At 37.4% G+C, this 21,857-nt stretch overlaps 1 protein-coding gene across 3 annotated transcripts in view; it reads left to right on the top strand.

Moving 5' to 3' along the window:
• The first annotated feature begins 552 nt into the window (after positions 1-552).
• LOC131049986 (uncharacterized) overlaps positions 553-21,857 on the top strand; it is a 63,304-nt gene continuing 41,999 nt past the window's right edge. The window contains exons 1-2 of one of the 3 annotated variants that reach the window (XM_057984107.2): positions 553-1,150; positions 2,413-3,075. In XM_057984107.2, the coding sequence (XP_057840090.2) occupies positions 749-1,150; positions 2,413-3,075 (1,065 nt within the window). In that variant the 5' untranslated portion in view covers positions 553-748. The remainder of the gene's footprint in view (positions 1,151-2,412; positions 3,076-21,857) is intronic. The other 2 variants (XM_057984106.2, XM_057984105.2) reach the window with 2 other exon arrangements.

Raw genomic sequence — 21,857 nt, 5'->3', positions numbered from 1 at the left:
ACCAAATATAACTAAGTGATGTGTGCCACATTGACATCTCCATCCACCTATATACATTTTAATATCATATACTTAGGTACATAATAGATCATATGTAGGCTCTATAATTTTTTTTTTTCTTTGATACCCTATCTATCACCCTTATCGATTGAAATGTTATGTCAAAAAAATTCGTCTATGTTAATGCTTACAAGACTTGATAAAGCATAAGTCTCAAAATCGAATATAATAGAACTTACATTGTACCAATCATATAGAAAATATAAATACTCGATATAAATACATGTAAACATCAATTGAAATATTGACCATCTATATTTAAAAAATAAAAAATAAAAATAAAAATATAGAAATAAAATAGAAAAACTAAATATAATACAATAAACTTAAAAACAAACAATATATATATTTTTATAATAAGTAATATATATTTTTTAATTTTTTTAGAAAAATAAAATAAAAAAACCGTAAAAAATAAAATTTCTATTAATATTTATAAATTTCTTAAACGAGACAATATAACGGGCACATATCAAGAGTACCTCTAAACATTTTTCAATTAAATCAAGAAATCTAAAAATTGTTTTCTTCTATTTCTTTTACCGATTTGTCCTTGGAAACCTAATTATACCCTGCAAAAACCTCCCAAAACCCTTGCATTCATATTTTCTGTTTCATTTATTCAGCCATAGCATTGTAGTCTATCAGGATATCTACTGGCTGCGAGTTTACTTGGATTTCGTAGAAGATGGCGGACACCGTTCAGTATAAGCTGGAGCGCATGATTCCAGAGCTGGATGATTTAGAGAAAAGAGGCCTGTTTAACAAGACAGAGATTAAAGAAGTTGTGAGGAGAAGAAGGGACTTTGAGTACCAATTGAAGCGACCATGCCCTCTTAAGGAAGACTATCTTCGTTATATTGAATATGAAAAGCAGCTCGAAGCTTTACGGAATCTGAGAAAAAAGGAGGTAGTCAGAGGTTTGAAAGAAAACAATAAAAAGTGGCATTTTTCTCTCTGTGATAAGGCTAGTGCAAGAAGGATTCTAGATATTTATCGCAGGCTTCTTACAAGAAACAAGGGAGATTTGAGGCTTTGGTTCGAGTATGCCGAGTTTTGCAGAGAACACAGAAACAACAACATGAAAAAGGTCCGGCATCTTTATTTTCTCTTCATTTTGCTTATAAGCTTTGCATCCTACACTTTCACTGCATGAACAGATTTTCTGGGCTTGTTGAACACTAATTTGCTGAGATTCAGTTGCATTTTGGATATTCAGACACAAGTTCGTTGATTAATGGGGGAGATTACTGACCTTGGATTAATTGAAGACACACCATTCTAAGAGAAGCTTAGATAATAGTTAAAACATTAAAACAACGGGTTAAATTTCAGACACAGCAATCTCAGAGAAGTTTAAATCAAAGTTAAACAAATCTAAGCAAGTTTCTTTATAATTATGACGGCTACTGTAAACAGTGTGTTATCATAACTCCAAGTTGAATCTGGTCATGGTTGAGTTTAATTTCCATTCTTTCCTCCTTGTCAAATGTACGATATCATATTTTCTTCTTTTCTTAGTTAGAAACTGATATATGGTTCTTTCAGCTTCTGGAAATTTCTGCTTGCTTAGTAAAGATCTCTCCTTCCTGTTTGGGTCCAGTTCATCTCCAGTAACATGATTCTATATAGCCTTGCCTTTTCAGGCTTCTCGAGAAAGAAGTAATTCTTGGAGTAGAATTATGGGTAAAGTTGAATTAAATGATCTCTTGTTGTTTTAGGTTTGCTGTTAGTGTGCAATTGATTTGTTTTTTCGATTGTATTTATGAGAAAAAAAGTACTCTTCTGAAATTGGTCATTTTTGTTTATTTTTGGTCGAATTTATGAGAAAAAAAACACTCCTCCAAAATTGGTCATTTTACTCATTCTTTTGTGTTGATGTAATTACTTCTAGATTGTTTCTTGCATATTTTCAACTAAACTTTTTGTTTCTTTTGCCATGGCTGCTAGAATGCTGCCTGAGAACATTCTAATTGCTTTGGTTTTTGCTGCCAAATTCCAACTATTGTATAACTATGGACATTCGTTCTTTGATAGAATCAAAACAATGTGTTGGTGAAATAAATTGCATAGGATTTTATGCAATGCTTGCATAGATACAAGATACAAGAGCAACTCATGTTTCCAAAATATTAAAATACCGAGAGCAGGCAGTGGATGAAGTGACACAATAATTAGCTATATAAGTAATTGAAATTTGATTGTAGGATCTAAGATGCAGGAAATTGGTGTCGATCACTTATAATATTCTTTAATAAAATGTTGTTCCTGTTGTATGATTCATAATGCCAATGATTTCAAGGATCAACTTATTGTAAAGAATTAACATTTATAGATAATTGAAACCTGCAGGTTCTGGGAAAAGCACTTAACTATCATCCGAATGTTCCTGGACTTTGGATATATGCTGCAGCTTGGGAGTTTGAACGCAATCTGAACGTAAATGCTGCACGGGCTCTTATGCTGAGTGGCATACGTGCATGCCCCAAGTCAGAAATCCTTTGGTTGGAGTACTTTCGCATGGAACTCATCTTTGTTAACAAATTGAGAGCCCGCAAAATAGCACTTGGACTTGATAAAGTTTCTTCTTTGCGTGATGCTGAAGACAAGGAAGAGTGGAAAAAAGAAAACAGTGACTTGTTCATGTCCCTAAATGAAGAAAAGCCTGATGATGGAGAAATTTTGGAAACAGAGAGTAAGGAGTCAGAATTGAATGCAGACGTGCTTGCAATTAGGGAGTTAGGTTTCAAGATGGCTTATGTTATTTTTAATAAGGCAGTTGACGCGATTCCATCCAGTCTTAGATTTCGTCAACAATTTGTTGAAATGTTAGATCATCTTGATGTTGAAAAAGCAAATGCCTTAGAAGATGAGATGTGCAGAAGCATGCAGAAAGATTTTGCAAATGATGAAAGTTGTTGGGACTGGTTAGCAAGGCGACATATTTCAAGATGCCAGCGGAAGAAACACACAAATAAAGACAAGGTTGTTGCTGCATTGAATAACTCGATTCAGGTAGATTATACTCAAGTAAATTCATCTTATTTGCACATTTTTGTTGTTTGGCACTTACAGTCTTACCTCATTGGCATCATATGCAAGTCATTTGTATTCACATACTTTGTAACTGAACATATATGGTTTTCAAGCACTTGTGGATTGTTAGTTCATTCATTATTCAATTTCAGCTTATATGAAGGAAACCAGAGCAATAGTGTCAGATGATAACTTTGCATTTGAATTTCCACTATTAAGAGAAAAATAGTATTGGGAATTTCAGATTTTTGTGCATTTTCGTATTTGTGCTCTGGGTTCTGTCGAAAACCTGATGCCACACAAGTAAATTATGCACCTGAACAAGGAAAGTTCATAATGTACAAAAGCATACACTACTAAATATGAACTCTCTTACTAATTGAATTGTAATACTTGATGCAAATAGCATTTACATCTTGTTTTTTTAAGCATTTGTATTATACACAATGGCTTCTCATATGACAACCTGTCACATGCATTCTTTGTCTATTCACATTCTACTCTATTTTTTGTTGAGACATGGACCAGCTAGGACTCGAACCTAGGACCTTCCATACGCTGCTGGAGTGCTCTACCACTGAGCTACTGGCCCCTCTTGGATCAGTCCATCGTTGGTCCGGGTGTGGCTTATTTCCAACACCAACACCCCCCCTTAAGCCACACCTCTCGTGTGCTTGGGGCTCCTAGCCTGGACCTGGCTCTGATACCATGTCGATTTTCCCAGGTTTTATTGGATGTATTTTAATGTATATATCTAATTCAATCTGATACTTGCATTCTTGGAATTCTATGTATTCACAAATTGAATAACATTATACTATATATATTCCTTTGGAGAGGCATGTCCTTGAACGGACATGTCTCTCCTTTAATTATAATAATTTAATCAATATTATAATGTTTCATCAATCAATTATTAATTTAGAATGATATAATAGATTAATATTGAATATTAAATTTTATATGATTAATAATAATATAATAATATAACATAATAATATATTATTATTATTCAACATATATTATATGTATTCTAAATGATCATTTGACTCAAGCTACAAACATTAACATGTCGAATTTCCCAAGTTTTATTGGATGTATTTTAATGTATATATCTAATTCAATCTGATACTTGCATTCTTGGAATTCTATGTATTCACAAATTGAATAACATTATACTATATATATTACTTTGGAGAGGCATGTCCTTGAACGGACATGTCTCTCCTTTAATTATAATAATTTAATCAATATTATAATGTTTCATCAATCAATTATTAATTTAGAATAATATAATAGATTAATATTGAATATTATATTTTATATGATTAATAATAATATAATAATATATTATTATTAATCAACATATATTATATGTATTCTAAATGATCATTCGACTCAAGCTACAAACATTAACACTCCCTCTTAGCTAGGGAGGATGATCAGACAAAATGTGTAGTGATCTCCCATGTCAACACTTATGGCCCTCACCATAGATACACAAAACATAATTAACACTCCCTCTTAGCTAGGGAAGATAAAATCAATGCAAATGCATTAAGTCTAGATTAATTATGGAATAGAAAAAAAAATATTATCTCACTATGATATCAGGAAGTATGGTATAAACAAGAATATCAAGGCACATGATATTCACCCTAACTCAAAAATATCATCTCATGATATTGGGAGTATTTGCATCAACCATATGATGCTCATCACAGGGGACCATAGTTTCAAGGTGTGAATTTGCCTCCGTCGGCTATTCTATCCATGATCTCTCACGTGGATTGCCTCAGTCGACAATTCTATCCACAAGCTCTTACGTGGATTGCCTTAATCGTTTGCTGTCAATGCTAACAGCTGATAGTTATCGGTGTGCTATCCTTGACAACCAATAACTATCGGTGTAGACTAACACACCGATAACTATCGGTGCCTAACATAACACTACCCGATATGCAACCCGATCTAATGCAATCTGATCTAATGCAATCCGATAATATATATTAATCGGAGTCATCATTATGTTAGATTGATATTCATCTAGATACAAGATTCATTAGATAGATGAACATGAGAAAGATGCATAGTATGATTTAATCAATAGTTTGGTCATATGCAAATATAGAATGACTATCAAGGATGATTCAATTGCTTGATGGTTTTATCATAGTTATTGATATGATAAATGATTGAATGAGAGACTTCACTTATCTCTCATTCAATCATTTATCTTACCGAAGCTATTATGCATTAACACTCCCTCTTAGCTAGGTAAGATGAATGTAGACAATATGTTCAAGCATCATAATTTAATAGATAGTGATCATTTTAGTCATTCATGAGAATCATACCATCTAATCATTTGGTATGTAGTATCACCTAAACACGTGATCCTGAAGTTCATCACATCAATCTTGCGATTGATAGGATATCACCTAAGCATGTGATATCAGTATTGCCTACACGCAATACTTAAGGATAATCATATGAGAAATCTTAATTTCTCACCTTATCCTAGTTGTGATAAGTGCACTAACATTTTATACAAATGTTATATCACCTAAATACATGATATGAAGTATCACCTAGACACATGATACAAATGTCCATCACGTCAATCTTGTGATGACAGGATATCACCTAAGCACGTGATATCAGTATTGCCTAAACACGCAATACTTAAGGATAATCATATGAGAAAGATTTAAATTCTCATCTTATCCAAGTTGTGGTATGTGCATTAACATTTCATATGAATGTTTTACCACAACACAATCATGACTTCATCCATGATTCACCACAGATCCACCATGATAACTGGTTTGGACATTATAAGATCGTCACCTTATAATGTCTCCATACAAGTGTTCATTATCTTGAGAGATCATCACCTCTCAGATATGAACCCAGGGGATAAAATCCAAAAATGTCCTGTCATGACAAAAAAGTTTACACATTAAACATGCAAATACAAATTGCAAAGAAAATTACCTTTCTACCATACCTAAACCTTTTTTGAAGTGATCAACCTTCACTCTGAAAGAGGTTTTTTTTGGTCAGAATATTTGCAGTTTGATCTCCAAGGGAAAACCCCCCTACTCGAGGGAGAAGCACCCAACATAAAATGTCTTCTTTATATATCAAATATGTCTAGCAATAATGCAAGATACGGGCCCAATATATGTTGCTTCACTCCTTGAAGCAAATTTCACAAGAGCAAATCTAATTGGCCTTCTTCAGAGGATTGATCTTCTCTAGCTAATATATAAACTGCTCTTCACATAAATTGAATGAGTTTGCATCTTCTATATATATGAGGGAGGCACCCTTTCACAAGGGGTCGGTCCTTAATGACACCATTTGTCTCTTCACAAGGGTGACCACTACAACATCAACACTCCCCCTTAGCTAGGGAGGAATCCTTGTTAATAATATAGTCATGAAATGACATCCACCATGGCTACTCCTAGAGAGTGGAACACGATTCATCACGGTACTCAGCATGATGATATCCATCATGGCTACTCCCATGTATGAGAATGAATATGAAGTATGAACACAAGTGCCCATCACAGAGTTGCTCAACGTGATGTTTTCATCTCATTGTGACGTTCATCGTGACTACTCCCAAAGGGTGGAACAAGAGCCTTCACCTCAAACTTCTCCCTCACAGAGAAGAGTGTATTAACAAGGGCTTGCTCCTCAAACTTATCTCTCACAGAGGAGAATGCATTAAGCATATTTTCATGATGGTGTGGCTCCCTTTGATATCAACCTTCTGACCTCCTTGTCTAAGTTTGCTTCTGATGAAATGTTAGACTCCCTCTGAATCTGATATCAACCATCTGATCTCATTGTCTAAGGTTACTTCTGATGAAATATTAGACTCCCTCTGAATCTGATATCAACCATTTGACCTCCTTATCTAAGGTTGCTTTTGATAAAATGTTAGACTCCCTCTGAATCTGATATCAATCATCTGACCTCCTTGTCTAAGGTTGCTTCTGATGAAATATTAGACTCCCTCTGAATCTGATATCAACCATCTGACCTCCTTGTCTAAGGTTGCTTCTAATGAAATGTTAGACTCCCTCTGAGTCTAATATCAACCATCTGACCTCCTTGTCTAAGGTTCCTTCTGATGAAATATTAGACTCCCTTTGAATCTGATATCAACCATCTGACCTCCTTGTCTAAGGTTGCTTCTGATGAAATGTTAGACTCCCTCTGAATCTGGTCTCAATCATCAATTCGTTTATAAGCATCAATTTATTTCTCCCTTTAATTCAATTTTATTGTGCTTTCGTCCTGAAGGTATGTCAGAGAGAGATTACAAATAGCTCATAAACTAAATTATCTCGAACAGAAATACCAATGATGGAAGCATACAAGATTTTACTAGCCAATATTATAGCATAAATTACAAACTCAATAATTCATGTGCCTTAATAAAACATGGAATACTTATCTTAAGTTTAAAACATTTCCTTTCATAAGGTGAGCCCATATAAGAAATATCACGCATGAATCATCTCTCATCATAATTCCCTTTGAATGATGTAGAACATTTTCATAATTTTGATCAACACTTTCATTATTATCTGCCACACACAGTCGTTAATAACTTTTGCAATTTACCAAATTTATCCAATCTCTTTGGTGAGATGTTAGAAAATCTAATCACAAACATTTCCTCCAGGTTATAGCCAGATCCAACGGTTAAAACAGAAGTTATGACATTTTCCCCAAAACTGCTAACCCTAGGTAGGGTTTCAAGTGACCTGCACCAAAGTCGTCATATCTTGCACAAAACTGAATCAAATTTGATGAGATAAACATATTTGAAAACTAGAAACACAGATCTTTCCATCCATATATTATAGTCCTCATTTTGAGGCCAACCAAGGGCCGTGCAATGGCATATTTCAGACTGAAAATTCTAAAAAAACTGAATTCTCCAACCCTCTCCAACCTCCAAATTAAACTTCACAGGCCTGAACTCTAATACCATGTTGAGACATGGACCAGCTAGGACTCGAACCTAGGACCTTCCATACGCTGCTGGAGTGCTCTACCACTGAGCTACTGGCCCCTCTTGGACCAGTCCATCGTCGGTCCGGGTGTGGCTTATTTCCAACACCAACATTTTTGAATCCTAAAACTATTACTATACTGGTTTTATTTTTCAAAAAATGTTAAGATACATCAAACGAATCTTGATTGATGGCCTACCTTTTAAATCATTTGGACAGTCCCAGTCTAGATGGACTACCAGTCTGTCTGATAATCCTTTATGATTATTAGCAGCAAAATATAAGATGGGAAATTCGTAGTGTTCCTAAGGTATTGTCTAAACTGAACTAATTCTGAATTTACTTTCAAACAACATTTCATCTCATTGCCAATGTAAAATTCCAGAAAATTGACACATAATGAGCTATCTCTGAAGTTACTTCCAACATTAGTTAATTCATTACTCATATAACCAGAGAGTTACATAACAATTTAGATTTCAAGGGATTGTATGAGAATGCAACCAGAATGCTACCATTACAAAGAACCCCAACTCAGAAGCTACAGATTACAATTTCAGACCAGATGATAGACATATACTGACCGCCGGTCTCGATAATGGTGATGACAGTTAGATCTAATCACCCTCCACTTGAACCTATCTGCAATGATTGTTGCTGGTTGTCTTGAGTCTGTTCCTCTGAGTGGATCAATGCTCAGATGGCTGTGCTGGGGTGAAGGGGCATTGAATGACGATAGTGTTGATGGGCATTGATCCTTAAGTCCGAGACACAGGATCCCTTTTCTCCTGTGTTCTATGCTGGGCATATTCAGCGGGGTGTGTGATTAGTTACCTCTTTCCTTACTTTGTTGGTTAGTAACTTCTTTCTTTTGCCCATATACCAGTGACCCTTGCTGACAGTAAAAGGTGTCAATCAAGCCAATGCTCTGCTGAGTTTGGAGTCCTGAAATGGAAGATTTCACAATTATAATGTTTTGCAGATCCCTGGTAAGAATCTGCACAGGAAAACTTGGTAAGGGTTTCATCTTACCAAATTAGGCCACTTGGGTTTTTCACCCCAATTGACAGGCTACAGCTACAGCTGATACTTGGTAAGGGTTTCATCTTACCAAATTAGGCCACTTGGGGTTTTTCACCCCAATTGACAGGCTACAGCTACAGCTGATATTTTCAGAAATATTTGGGAATCAAAATATAAATCTCCCCTTTCAAAGAAAGTTCGCCTCCTTTTATAACTGAAGGGAAATATTTTGGAGTTCGGATCCATGTCGGCTTCAAGAGGTGGATGTAATGTCCCCTCTTTGAATAGGATTTTTTTTTTTGGTTGGTAATAATATTGGATTTTATCAATATAGAATAAAATAAGAGAGTACATAGAGTAGAATCTGGGCTTCATACACACCCCAATCTCCAAAACAGCCCAATATAAGTAACAAAAACAAACAACTGCCAACAAAGAGAGACCACCAATACCCTAGCAGACTAAAAACTCTGTTATACATCCCAGAGCAGACCATCCTGATATATAGAGAAACTACATATAACCATCCATCTACAAAAGAACCGCCCGAAAACTTGATCTATAAACCATCCAAAAAAAACAGACCTACGTTCATTTCCTAGTAACTTAGAACATATTAAATAGAGTCTATTACATAAGACAAAAAAGTAGACCTTTGCCAGACGAAACCTATCACCCTGCTTCAACTTCAATTTGTTAGGAGTGAGTCTACTGCTTGGCTTCCTTCCCCTCACAAGCTCCGCATACATTTCTATCACCTCCCCACCGTCTGCCCCTGTTTTTGGATCGACCTCTTCTATGAATCTCTCGCGGCCATGCTTGAGTCAAGTCGTTCTCCTCTCTCTCGTGACGCCTAATCACTTCCTTAAGCCTCTCCCAGGCCTGTGCAATTTCCAACTCATATGCTTCTTTATCAACCTTTCCTAGCCACCTCACAAAGGAAACAATTCCAAACTCATCTGCATCCTTAACCTCTTCAAACTCTTCAGAAAAATCCATCCCTACCCCTGGAACAGACCACTCCAAAATGGAATCCAAACCTTCCAACATTTCTTCTTCAAATAGTGATGTGGCAGCCCATTTAACAACCTCAGTGTCTTCCCCCAATTCTAAGCCCCAAGCAATAATCATGGATATAACATCCAGATTGACTCTTCAACACATCCTATTTTCCATGAATAAACTCCCCAAAACCCCTAACGCTGCATTTACTGCCTCCTCTTCCTTGAAGCGAAGAAGTCCCTGCATTCTCTCTTTACTAATTGGCCCCTTGAAGCGAAGAAGTCCCTGCATTCTCTCTTTGCTAACCGGCCTCTTGAAGCCTTTTTGTTGTTTCTTAGTGCTGACTGTAAAGTTCGCTTCCATGGTTTCCAAATCGCTCTGTTCTATCCGCTCTCCTTCACTCAAACCAGAGAAAGTAGCTATGTTCGTTTCCCATGACAACTCAAATAACATCAAAGAAATGATTAAGAGTCTGTCCATCTTACCTCATCAATCTGTCATCTTAATTAAGATCGTCCTTTTTGACTTAAGACATGCGTTACTTGAACCCCTCACACGTTCGACAACCACTGCATTGCTATAAAATGAGTTTTAAATGATGTGACCTGAAACACCCCATACACCCGCTATCACCCCCCCCAAAAAAGGAAGAAATTGCAATGATGCCACCGTCTCAAGATCAAATACATAATTGCAATAAATTGTCCTTTCCAAATCAATGACACTACGCCATTCAAACTCCACTCTATCACATTTATAACACGATAGACCACTTTGGGAGGGAATCACAAAACTTACAGTTCCTCTAAATTAAGAGCTCCTTGAAAATCTTCCAGCCTTGAATCACCTTCCTGTTCAAAGGATAAAACCCATTTTGATAATCTGTTTGCAATGTGGTTACCTTCTCTTCTAATGTGGCTCACCTTAAAGCTATCAAAAGACTTCAAATCTTCAATAATCAATGAAATATAACCCTGCAGATGCCAAGCTTTGATTGCCCCATTCATAATAGCCTGAATTATAATTAGAGAATCCCCTTCCAAATGCAGATTCCTAATCCCTAAACTCTGAACCAATCTAACAGCTAAAAGTGCAGCATGAGCTTCAATCTCATTATTAGTGCTCTTCCTTAACCTCTGAGCTCCACATTTGACTAAATCTCCTTTCTCATCCCTAATTACAAATCCAGCCCCTGACAAACCTCTACTGGCTTGAGCAGCCCCATCAAAATTAACCTTGAACCAACCCTTCGCTGGGGGGCTCCAAGAAATACATGAATTCGTCTTTTTACTAACATTATCGCTTGACCATGACCCACGCCTTATTTTAGTGCCAGGCCACAAACTCTGTATTCTTCTATCCTCTAGAGTTAAGGGGGTGGTCATTGAACAAGATTGAGAAGCTGCTGATCCTACAACCTCTTCAATCACATGATTAATTCTACCATGCAATCTTCTTTCCTCTTCCCCTTTATCCAAAAAAATTCTACGATTGCGCTCTTTCCATATTTCCCATTAAACTAGAGATGGGCTAATAAGCCAAATACTTGAGAGAGAAGATTTCCTAGGTCGTCTTGGCCAGCTTTCAAAAACCTCTTTAAGGGTGTGTTGTAAAGGACCATGCCAATTTAACTTTTCTAACAAATTCAACCAACACCTTGCAGCCACATCGCATTGAAGCAATAAATGATCCACGGTTTCTTCCGCTGCACCACACATAACACATTTAGAAGGGCCCATAAACCCGAGCCGTTTACTTCTCTCCCCAGTAAGAATTCTGCCTTTCACTGTTAGCCATGCGAAAGCACCAACTTTTGGTAGACAATGTTTGCTCCAGAACAAGTCATACACCCTTGAGGGATCCTCCTCCCTGCCCTCTAAAAGCTGATATCCCAATTTATTGAGTAGTTCCCATCCCAAGTATTACACCAAACCACTCTATTCTCTTTCCTTGTGAATAGGATCTTCCTTCGATCTAATATCTCCTTGAGCTGAAGTTGTAGCCGTTCTAAGAGGCCAGTTGTAGACGGATCTTTCCAAACCCATTCTGTCCCAAAAGCTCCATCAATGGCCATCATATAGTCTCTAACTCGATCACCCCAAAGGGGCACCAAGTGGTCTTTAATAGCTGAAAAATCTGCAATATCTTTGATGGCTGGCAACCCTTTCCAAGAGTCTTCACAAAACTTAGCTTTAGAGCCATTACCAATCTGCCATGTTAGGTGGTTAGTAACTAAACTTCTGCAGCTTACTATGAAGTTCCATATAGCTGAGCCTTTGGGTGGATTTCTAATAGTAAAAATTCTGTGATCCTCCAAGGAGTCCAAATATTTAGCTCTCATAATCTTAACCTACAGTTGATGCGGATTTGTGTAAAGATTCCAAACCAACGTAGCTCCAAGAGCTTCATTCATCTTATGCCAATCCCTCAAGCCTGCTCCACCCTTGAACTTAGATTGACAAACTTTATCCCAGGCCAAAAGAGGAATTTTATCTTGGTCATTTGCCCCATTCCAAAAAAATTTCCTCATCCTTTGTTTAATCACACTAATCACCTTACTCGGTATCTTTAGACACATCATAGAGAATATGGGAATGGCTGAAATAACAGACCTTAACATTAAAATCCTTCCGGCCGAGGTTAACCACCGACTTTTCCATCCGTCCAATTTGGTTAGACAGCTATCAACCAAGTTCTTCCATAAATCAGTTTTATTTGCTCCACCAAAAAGTGGAATACCTAAATATTTACTTGGAAGATTCCCTAACCTCATGCCCAAAATTCTACAAATCTCCCTTTGCTTAGCTAGCTCTATGTTAAAAAAGAAAATTTCAGATTCAAACCAGTTAACTCACTGCCCAGACGCTTGTTCATAATCATCCAAAGTCCTCCTAATAACCCGAGTTTCTCTGATAGATGCATCTCCCGCAAGGAAAGTGTCATCGGCAAATTGTAAGTGAGAAATTGGATTCACACCATCAACAATTTTAATGCCCTTCCATAAGCCCTCACTACACTTTTTAGAAATCACCCTACCGAGCACCTCCGCCATGATAATGAAAAGGAAGGGGGATAGAGGATCCCCTTGTCTAATCCCTTTCTTAGATTCAAAAAAACCCTGGAGGTTACCATTTACAATGACATAAAAACGTGGAGAACTAATGCAACTATTGACCCATGCAGTCCACTCAGCATTGAAACCAAATTTTGAGAAAACCTATACAAGAAAATTCGTGATAACCTCATTATAAGCTTTCCTTATGTCCACCTTGACCATCATTTTTTCCATTTTTGCCAAACGGATAGAGTGGACAGCCTCATGAGCAAGGATAATGCCCTCATAAATAGATCTACCTGGGGCAAAACCACTCTGTTCACTCGAAATCACAGTCTCCAAAACCAATTTTAATCTATTAGCAATGACCTTTGAAATCACCTTGTAAATGGTGCTACATAATGAAATCGGACGAAAATCATCAAAGGATTAGAAAGCCACCTTCTTCGGGATCAAAGCAATGAAAGTGTTATTGAAATCCTTTAACACAAAGCCCCCTTTCCTTGATTCTTCCACCACATCTAGAATATTTGCTGCAAGAATGTCCCAAAACTTTTAATAAAAAAGAGCAGGAAAACCATCCGGTCCTGGAGATTTGTCCGATCCTAAACCAAAAACAGCTTTTCTAACCTCCTCCATAGACACCGGATCCATAAGCATTTTGTTATGGTCTTCCATCACACAAGAGGGGATTACATCCAAAATGGGATGAGGAGCATCTCCAAGGTCAGCTTCACCATTGAAAATCTCTGAGAAATATCTAACCGCCTCCAAATTAATCTGATTCATGTCTGAGATAGAATCACCATTTCCATTTTTAATTGAAAAAATCTTGTTGCGAGTCCTCCTAACTTTCACTGAAGTGTGAAAAAATTTGGTATTTCTATCTCCATCCTTAAGCCAAGTCTCCCGGGACTTTTGTCTCCAAAAAGTTTCCTCTCTTGCTAAGGCTTCAGAATAACGTTTGTTTGGATCCTTTTCTCTGCTATAAGCCTCCTCATCCATTCCCTGATTAATGATCTGTTCGTGAAGCGTTTTCAGCTCTTCTTCTATCCTTAGTTTCTCACTAAAAATGTTCTTGAAAGACTCCCTATTCCATTTTAAAAATTTTTCTTTTAAGTATTGCAGCTTCTTGAAAAAGATAAACGCTTTATTACCAGGTTTCTCCGGAGTATAACGCCACAAACTCTCAACCAACGATCTGATATTGCTGTCTCTTAGCCACATAGTTTCAAACTTAAAAGGGCATCTATCTGGGGCTGTCTCATCCTGAATTCTAAGACATATATGATACTGATCTGATCCAGTAATAGGAAGAATTTCAGCAACACAAGTCCAATGACTTTCAGACCAATCCCTTGCTATAAAGAACCTATCAAGCCTCTCAACAATATTTAGAAATCCACTTCTTCTATTGTTCCAAGTGTAATCCCCCGATCTAAAAGGAATTTCAATGAGGCTAGTGTCCATCACAAAAGCACTAAAGTCCCTATGACTCTGCCTATTCCAACCCACACCTCCCATTTTGTCTGAGGGATGCAAGAGAGCATTAAAGTCCCCACCAAGAATAAATAAACTTTCCCTGTCCTGTTTTAGAATATCAGTTAAATCGGACCATACCTGCTTTTTCAGATTTGGATTGTGAGGGCCATAAATATTGAAAAGAAAAAAACTTGTGTGTAGCTATTTTGAGTTAATTTTCAGCCACTGCCACCATCTGTTAACCCTGATAACTTCCACCTCAACAACCGAATCCCGCCATAAAACAACAAGACCCCCCGAAACTCCTTTAGCTTCAACTAGACTGCATTTCCACTTTTGAAATTTCCTAGAAAAGGCTTCAAAATCCTCTTCTATAATTTTTGTTTCTTGCAACAAAGCTATGCCAGGTCTAGCTTGATCAAGACATCTCTTGATGAAGCGAATCTTGTTAGGGGCATTGCAGCCCCTGACATTCCACGAAAGGGACCTCATTGCCCCCGAGAACAGGGATAGCCTCTTCCCTATCTCAATTTACTTTGGCTAGCAGCATTGCTCGCCATTTCCAATTTGACCCTATTAGATTTGGCTCCCCTCTTCTTTTTCTATCCCACTTCAACTTTCGTTTGGAGAGAAGACATCATTTCCAGGGATCTCTTTTCCTTCATTCCAACATATGCCTTTATCCCTAGTTCGTCCTCTCCCTCCAAAGAGCAAATGGATTCATCATCCGATTTTGAAACTAAATACCCTCCACCACTATCTTTAACTCCTTCAAAAGAATTTTCAAGATTTCTTATCGAAGAAATTTTTATGTCTTTATACACAGGTTCCTCTGTGTCTGAGTCAGGATTTCCATTCTGCATGTTAGCATTGACCTCTCCTAAACATTGGTTGAGAGGCAGGGGGATGTCCATTTGATTCAAATCCACATATTCTGCTCTGGGCAGCAACTGCTTTTCAAGAGAACCCTCACCATCTTCCTTGGGAAAGCCTTCTACCCCAACAAACCTAGACTCCAATCTCGGATTGGGCTGATCAGCTACTTGATCACCAATAGTCTCACTAAGAAGATTAACCTTACCTTCTGATCTACCATCAACAAGAACCAGTGGATTTGGCATCTCTTGCCTTCCTTGAGGATGATCTTCACAGATTGACCTTGTCATCACCATTTCCATCTCTCTTTCAAACCCAAATTCATCCCCATTTTTTGAGCATAAAATGTTAGAGTCCCTATCAAAAATTTCATCAATAGCACCTTTCTGAGCCCCACTTCCAGAGTCAAAATCAAAGTAGCTTAGCGAAACACCTCTTCGCTTGAAAGAATGCATAACTGCCTAGTCCACTTCATTCCAATGCTGTTCCCATAGGTTACCCTCCGACAGCCTAATAATATCCTCGGCTAATTGGTTATGCAACGCTTGTTTGCCTTTGTCAACATCTTTACAAGATCCTGATGGGTGAGCTATAGCTTTGCATTTGGAACATGATTCCATAGTCTCCTCCAGAATGATCTATGTCCGAACTTGTCTTAATCTCGATCGTGTCTGGAAGATTGTGAATCGGCTGCCAGTTTATACACAGCCTTGAAAACATACTAAAATCAGAGGAATCTACAACTTCCTCCGTCATGACAAACTCGCCCAGTTTATTACCAATTTGTCTTAGGGTTTCCAAATCCTTATACTCCTGAGGAAGCCCTGGCAATTTCAGCCATATTGGGACTGTGTTTTGGGAAACTTCATGTGGAATAAAGTTGGGTTTCCATTTTAGTATGGTGAAACCTTTTCCTTCTAGGAAAAAAAAGGCCATTCTCTAGGATCCAGTCCCTATCTAGAGCTGTGGGGCAGATAACCTGGTAGAATCCATTTCCTATAGTTTCGAGTTCTATCCCCTCACCCCGATGTTCATTACACCACGCTCGAATCTTAGAATAAGCCGGCCATGCACCTCCCCATTTTAAGAAAAGAGCTTTATCATTAAAAAAACGAATAGACTCACTCCATTCCTCATTGGCTATTTCTACAGAAAGAACCCGACTATACTTTGCATTAGGGTTTACCTCTAACACCTTAGCAGCTTTAGACGATGAATTTGGTCGCCAAAATTTCTCTTGAACCATCTTGAAATCCACTTTCGGGCTTGAATGTAACACCCGATAGCCACCAAAGCTTCCGCTCGGATGTGCCCTAGATGATCTAACACCAGGCTCACTATCCTGTTTCCAGAATTTTGAAATCACCGGAGCCTTCCATGTCCATCTGTTCTGACTGTTTGGGCTCTTAAAAACATTGGTCCGACCATAGTTAAAACTCCTGTTTAGAGGCCACCTCGAACCTGCACCTCCTCTGTAAAGGAAACCATCGTGTTTCTTGAAACCAGTCCTTCCACACTGATCCGCCATCAAACCCTTTTTGAATAGGATTTAATTATAAATAATAATAAAATTAAAATACAAAAGAATAAAAATAAGATTAAAATTAAAATATAATTCAAATTTAATTAAGTTTAATAAATGGTCAAAAGGCATGAAATGAAAAGTTGTGACTCCCTCAAACATGAGATATAAAAGGGAGAAGAGAATCTCATTTGAAAGGAGGATGGGGAGGAGGAAGAAGAAAGGAGGGAGCAATGAAACAAGGAGGGATTAATGGAAGTAGAAAGGAACGGGCAGAAATGATGAAGGGTTGTAACTTTTTCAAAAGGTGATAATTATTAAAGGTTGTGACCCTTGCAAAGGGCAAATATGATGAAGAGGTGTGACTCTCCCTCACATGGGAAGATAGAAAGGGAAAAATAACTCAGATCTGCATATGAGGGATTAAGAGGCAGAGTTAAGAAAAAGATATCTTAATACCATATCAGATTTCAAGAAGAAGATACAAGTGTTAAGTAATGAAGGAAAGGAACACATCAAAATAAATAATGAATGAAGAAGTTCCGATCTGGAATATATGACGGTTCTGATCAAGGAGAACTACATCTGCAACAATCATCGGATCAGAAACAAAGACACTAATAAAATAATAAGAAAATATCCAGATCAAATGGAAAAGAAGATTACAGAATACTGAACGCTGTAATAATCAGATCAGAATAAAACTTGTGAATATTCCAATCGACTGTGGTAATATAGAAATTGTTGTTTAGTTTAATATGTGAATTTATTGCACATATCTGTTATATATTAATAAGCATTAAATTATACATTTAATACTACAACAGTCTTTATAGGGAAGGAAGGAAATCTGCAATTAAGGGAGAACAGCTATAGGGCACCCTGCTACAGTGGCAATTAGGGAGAAAACAGCCATTAGGGCACCGTATTACACTGTGAAAGGGAGAGAACGGCTAAGGGCATCCTATTGCTATTTCCCTTCCAACTCCTGCATTGAGGCACTGTTGATGAACCCAAGATTCTCCAGCCATGGAAGAACGGAGGGGAATTGCATGAGGGGAGAAAATGGCTGTCTTAAGGTTCCCTACCATGCCTCCTTATTCCATATCTTCTATGACTGAGATCCCACAATAAAATCAGACTCTAATTCAGAATCAAGATTCAAATTCAAGATCATATTATTTAAAAAGAAGCAATAGTCTGCAAAAAATCACGGTTATACCCGATTAATCGTGAATCCTGGAGCCAGCCGATTTATTCTTCGAAGAAATCCCGATTAATGAAAAAATCATCGACCAATTGTTGACCCAATTTTTAATGATTTTTGCATTTAAATTGTGTTAAAATCATGTTTAAAACTACAAAAAATGGCAAAAAAAGTGAAAAAAATCGTTGTAAAACTCACAAAACCTTAGAAAATCTTGTAAAGTTACTGAATTGCTCAGAAATAGGGCCGATCTGAGAGGGAATTAGAGTCAATGTGGAATCAACATTGAAATAGTTTGTTATTTTGTCCCTTAGTTTTCTTTCCGACCTCTAAAAATTCCTAAATAAAGGAGTGGGAGGAGCAATGGCAGTCATCAACCGAATTTGAAAGGACCTCAATCATCCTAAATTGTGGGTGGCATATGAGATAGTGTCGAAGCAGCTGGCAAATCTGCTCGAAATTGTGGCTTCAATATGACTCAAGCTCTCTGCACACCCCACCCCATGGATTTTGATGCGAACAAATATATAAATAATATTTTACACTAGCTTTAAAATTAATACTATTTTGCACTATTATAGATGGCACTTTGATGGGGAAGGAGTGGACCCCTATTGTATATAATTAATACTATAAAGTAGTTTTAAAATTTAAACTATCATAGACTATGAATATACATTAATAGCTATATAATAAACTATTAATTAAAAATAATGTAAAATTTATAATGTACATAGTATAATATTTAATAAACTATATGATATATATATTTTTTTGATGGAGGAAACTCGGGATTTTAGCTTGGTCTGATCCCGGAGAGACCACTTATAGAGGATCTCTTACCATGAGGCCATTTCTGGGGTGTCATCATTCCCCACTCTTGTTCAAACCTGTGATTTTAATGGCCCAGTGAAGGTAGAAGGCCTGCGAGCTCAATGTCCCAGCGGGTGTTTGAACTTTGGTGGCTGCCTCACCAACGGAGTGTTTGCCGATTTTTTCCCTAAACGATTTTTGCTACTATGATTATTTTAAAGAGATATTTTACTTGGTAAGATGTAACCCGAACCCTAATTTGTTGCAATTGTGATTCTAGGGCAAATTAGGAAGGGGACATTACAGTGGAAATCAAGTTGGCCCCAAAAATTGAAATTGAAATTTATTATTAATAATAATATTAATATATATTTATATTATAAACTTAGAATTTAAAAAAAATACACTGTTAGCAAACTAAAAATATTAATATTTTTCCTTCTAGATGAAAGGGGACATGACAGTCCTTCCCCCACTGTTTTCGCCCCGAATATTGGTTGTACTCAAGCAATGACAACTCTGGAAACACTGTCCACATCATGCCAAGGCAGCATAGCATGAATTCATGCTCATTGATACTGGGCACTTTTCCTTCAAGATAAAATAGTGATTCAAGAATTAGACAACAATCCTCATCTCTGCTGGCAATGGTGGCATACATGGCAGTGTACCCACTATAGCAACCTACAAGCTTCACAAGACCTATACCATTCTCAACACTCTCTTCTTCTACATGAGCTGCATTTATAACATGGTGGACTTCCTCAACAGTTGTGTCAAAACCAAAGGATCTGTCAATGACAGCAATATTATTGTCAATAGTTTTAGGTATCTCTACAATTGCAACTTTCAGGCCACACTTCTGAGTTTTTTTGCAAATAATAGCTGCTCCTCTTTGGGTTCAATCACCTATTATTATATAGACCTGATTAATGCCACACTCTTGGACACTTTCAACTATCTTTGAAGTTTTATGACCAAAATGTGAAGTGCCCAGAATAGTGGCTCCATTCTTAACAATATGATTAACCACCTTAGGTGTCAAAGGAATGGTATTGCAAGCATAAAGTCAGCTTTATCCAGCCTCAATCCCGATGATATGTTGAACCTCATACATATACCATAATCCACGTATAATTTCTCAACTCACAATATAGCACCAGGCATAATTATCCACATGTCACTAGACAAGCAGTCACTTCATCTGATTCGGAATACACGCTTTCACGTGGCCCTGCTTGACGGAAATGAAGTTTTCTTGGTTATTTGAACAACAATATTCTTTGCAACCACATTATGAAGATCAACAAAGTATTGGTTGATAACTGAGTAGGCTGGATTGCTTTGCAAAGGTTCAGATAAGTGAAATTCTCTTTTTAAGGACCTCATCGTCACTTGTGTAAGGTTCATCATCATGAGCACTCTCTTCTTCTGTGGCTTAGTTCTTCCAAGTGAATTTATTCACATCATAGCTGTAGCACTTTTGTCTGATTAACAACTCCTTCATGGCTGCCAATAAAATGTGGGGACGATTGAGATTCAGATTGTTGGTGGGTTGGAAGGTGGCTGTAACAGTCACATTTTTTTGGGAATTTCCATTCAAACCACAGTATTTCTGTGGGAATAGTGGCACCTAATTTTCCCAAAAGATGAGACCTCATACACACAATATCAAGCAAAGAAATCTTCCTCATGTCTCTAAATCTGAACAATATCATCAATCCAAGACATGAATTTTGCAATATGATCAATTGGAGTACAATATCCTGGCTGCAAAACTGAGTTCCTTTGTTTAATTTCAGGAAGGTGGCAGCTGGGAACTGCCCTGTACTAGCTGAGAACACTTCAACAATGGATTGAAGATTCCTACTCCATGTGATTAAAAAACTCTCTTTGGATTTGAAAAAATTGAGATTGCCATTAAATGATCTTTCTTCCACAGAGCCATGGTGATGGTAGGATCTTCTTCAATGTCTTGAAGTACCATTTATTCTTTCTTGAATGCCCATTCTATAGCAAGCTCTCCTTTAGGATTTGTCTTTTAAAGGCCTAATATTATGCTGAACTCCTCTGTGACATAGAAGTTATTGCATTCCATGTACCCATCTACTATGTTGGTTAGCCGCTGTGCCCACTTGCTCTTCCTATATGGTGGAGGATCGCAATCATCTAGCTGAGCTTCATGACTATACCCTTGAGCTCAAAATAAATCACCACAATTCACTTGGTACCTAATGGACATTAGCACTAGGGTGGTGGGAATCGTTGTCCTGCGTAATGGAACTTGTACAAAACTCAGCCATTCGACCAAAGTAGAAGCAACGGATTGCCATTCTTGAATGGAAAACTCTCCATTAGAATTTACCAATTGACTTTTACTCTTTCTCATGGCAGGAAGTCAATTTAAATCCACTTGTCTAAATGCTGATGAAGTAATGTGGTAGCTGATAACAAAGATGACAGCAATGTTGGGGCTGGAAATTAGGTCCATAGCTGTCTCGGGAATGCTACTGCTGTCTTATGAAAACAACACCTCATCATTGCCCAACCTCCTCGTGCTTTGTTGCTGAGTTCTTTTGCATAGATATCCCAATTTGGACTCATCTCAACATGCTCATGTGGACTACCCTTGTTTTCATGAGAAATTCTTCTCTTATTACTGTACCAAGGACTGCTATACTCATGAAATTAGCTAGTGTGCTAGTGGGTACGGCAGTCAATACTCAGTAATATCAACAATTT

Source organism: Cryptomeria japonica, chromosome 9, assembly GCF_030272615.1.
Source record: "Cryptomeria japonica chromosome 9, Sugi_1.0, whole genome shotgun sequence".
NCBI classification, from domain to species: Eukaryota; Viridiplantae; Streptophyta; class Pinopsida; order Cupressales; family Cupressaceae; genus Cryptomeria; species Cryptomeria japonica.
Note: the sequence above shows the minus strand (reverse complement) of the source record. Positions and strands in the feature narration are given on the sequence as shown.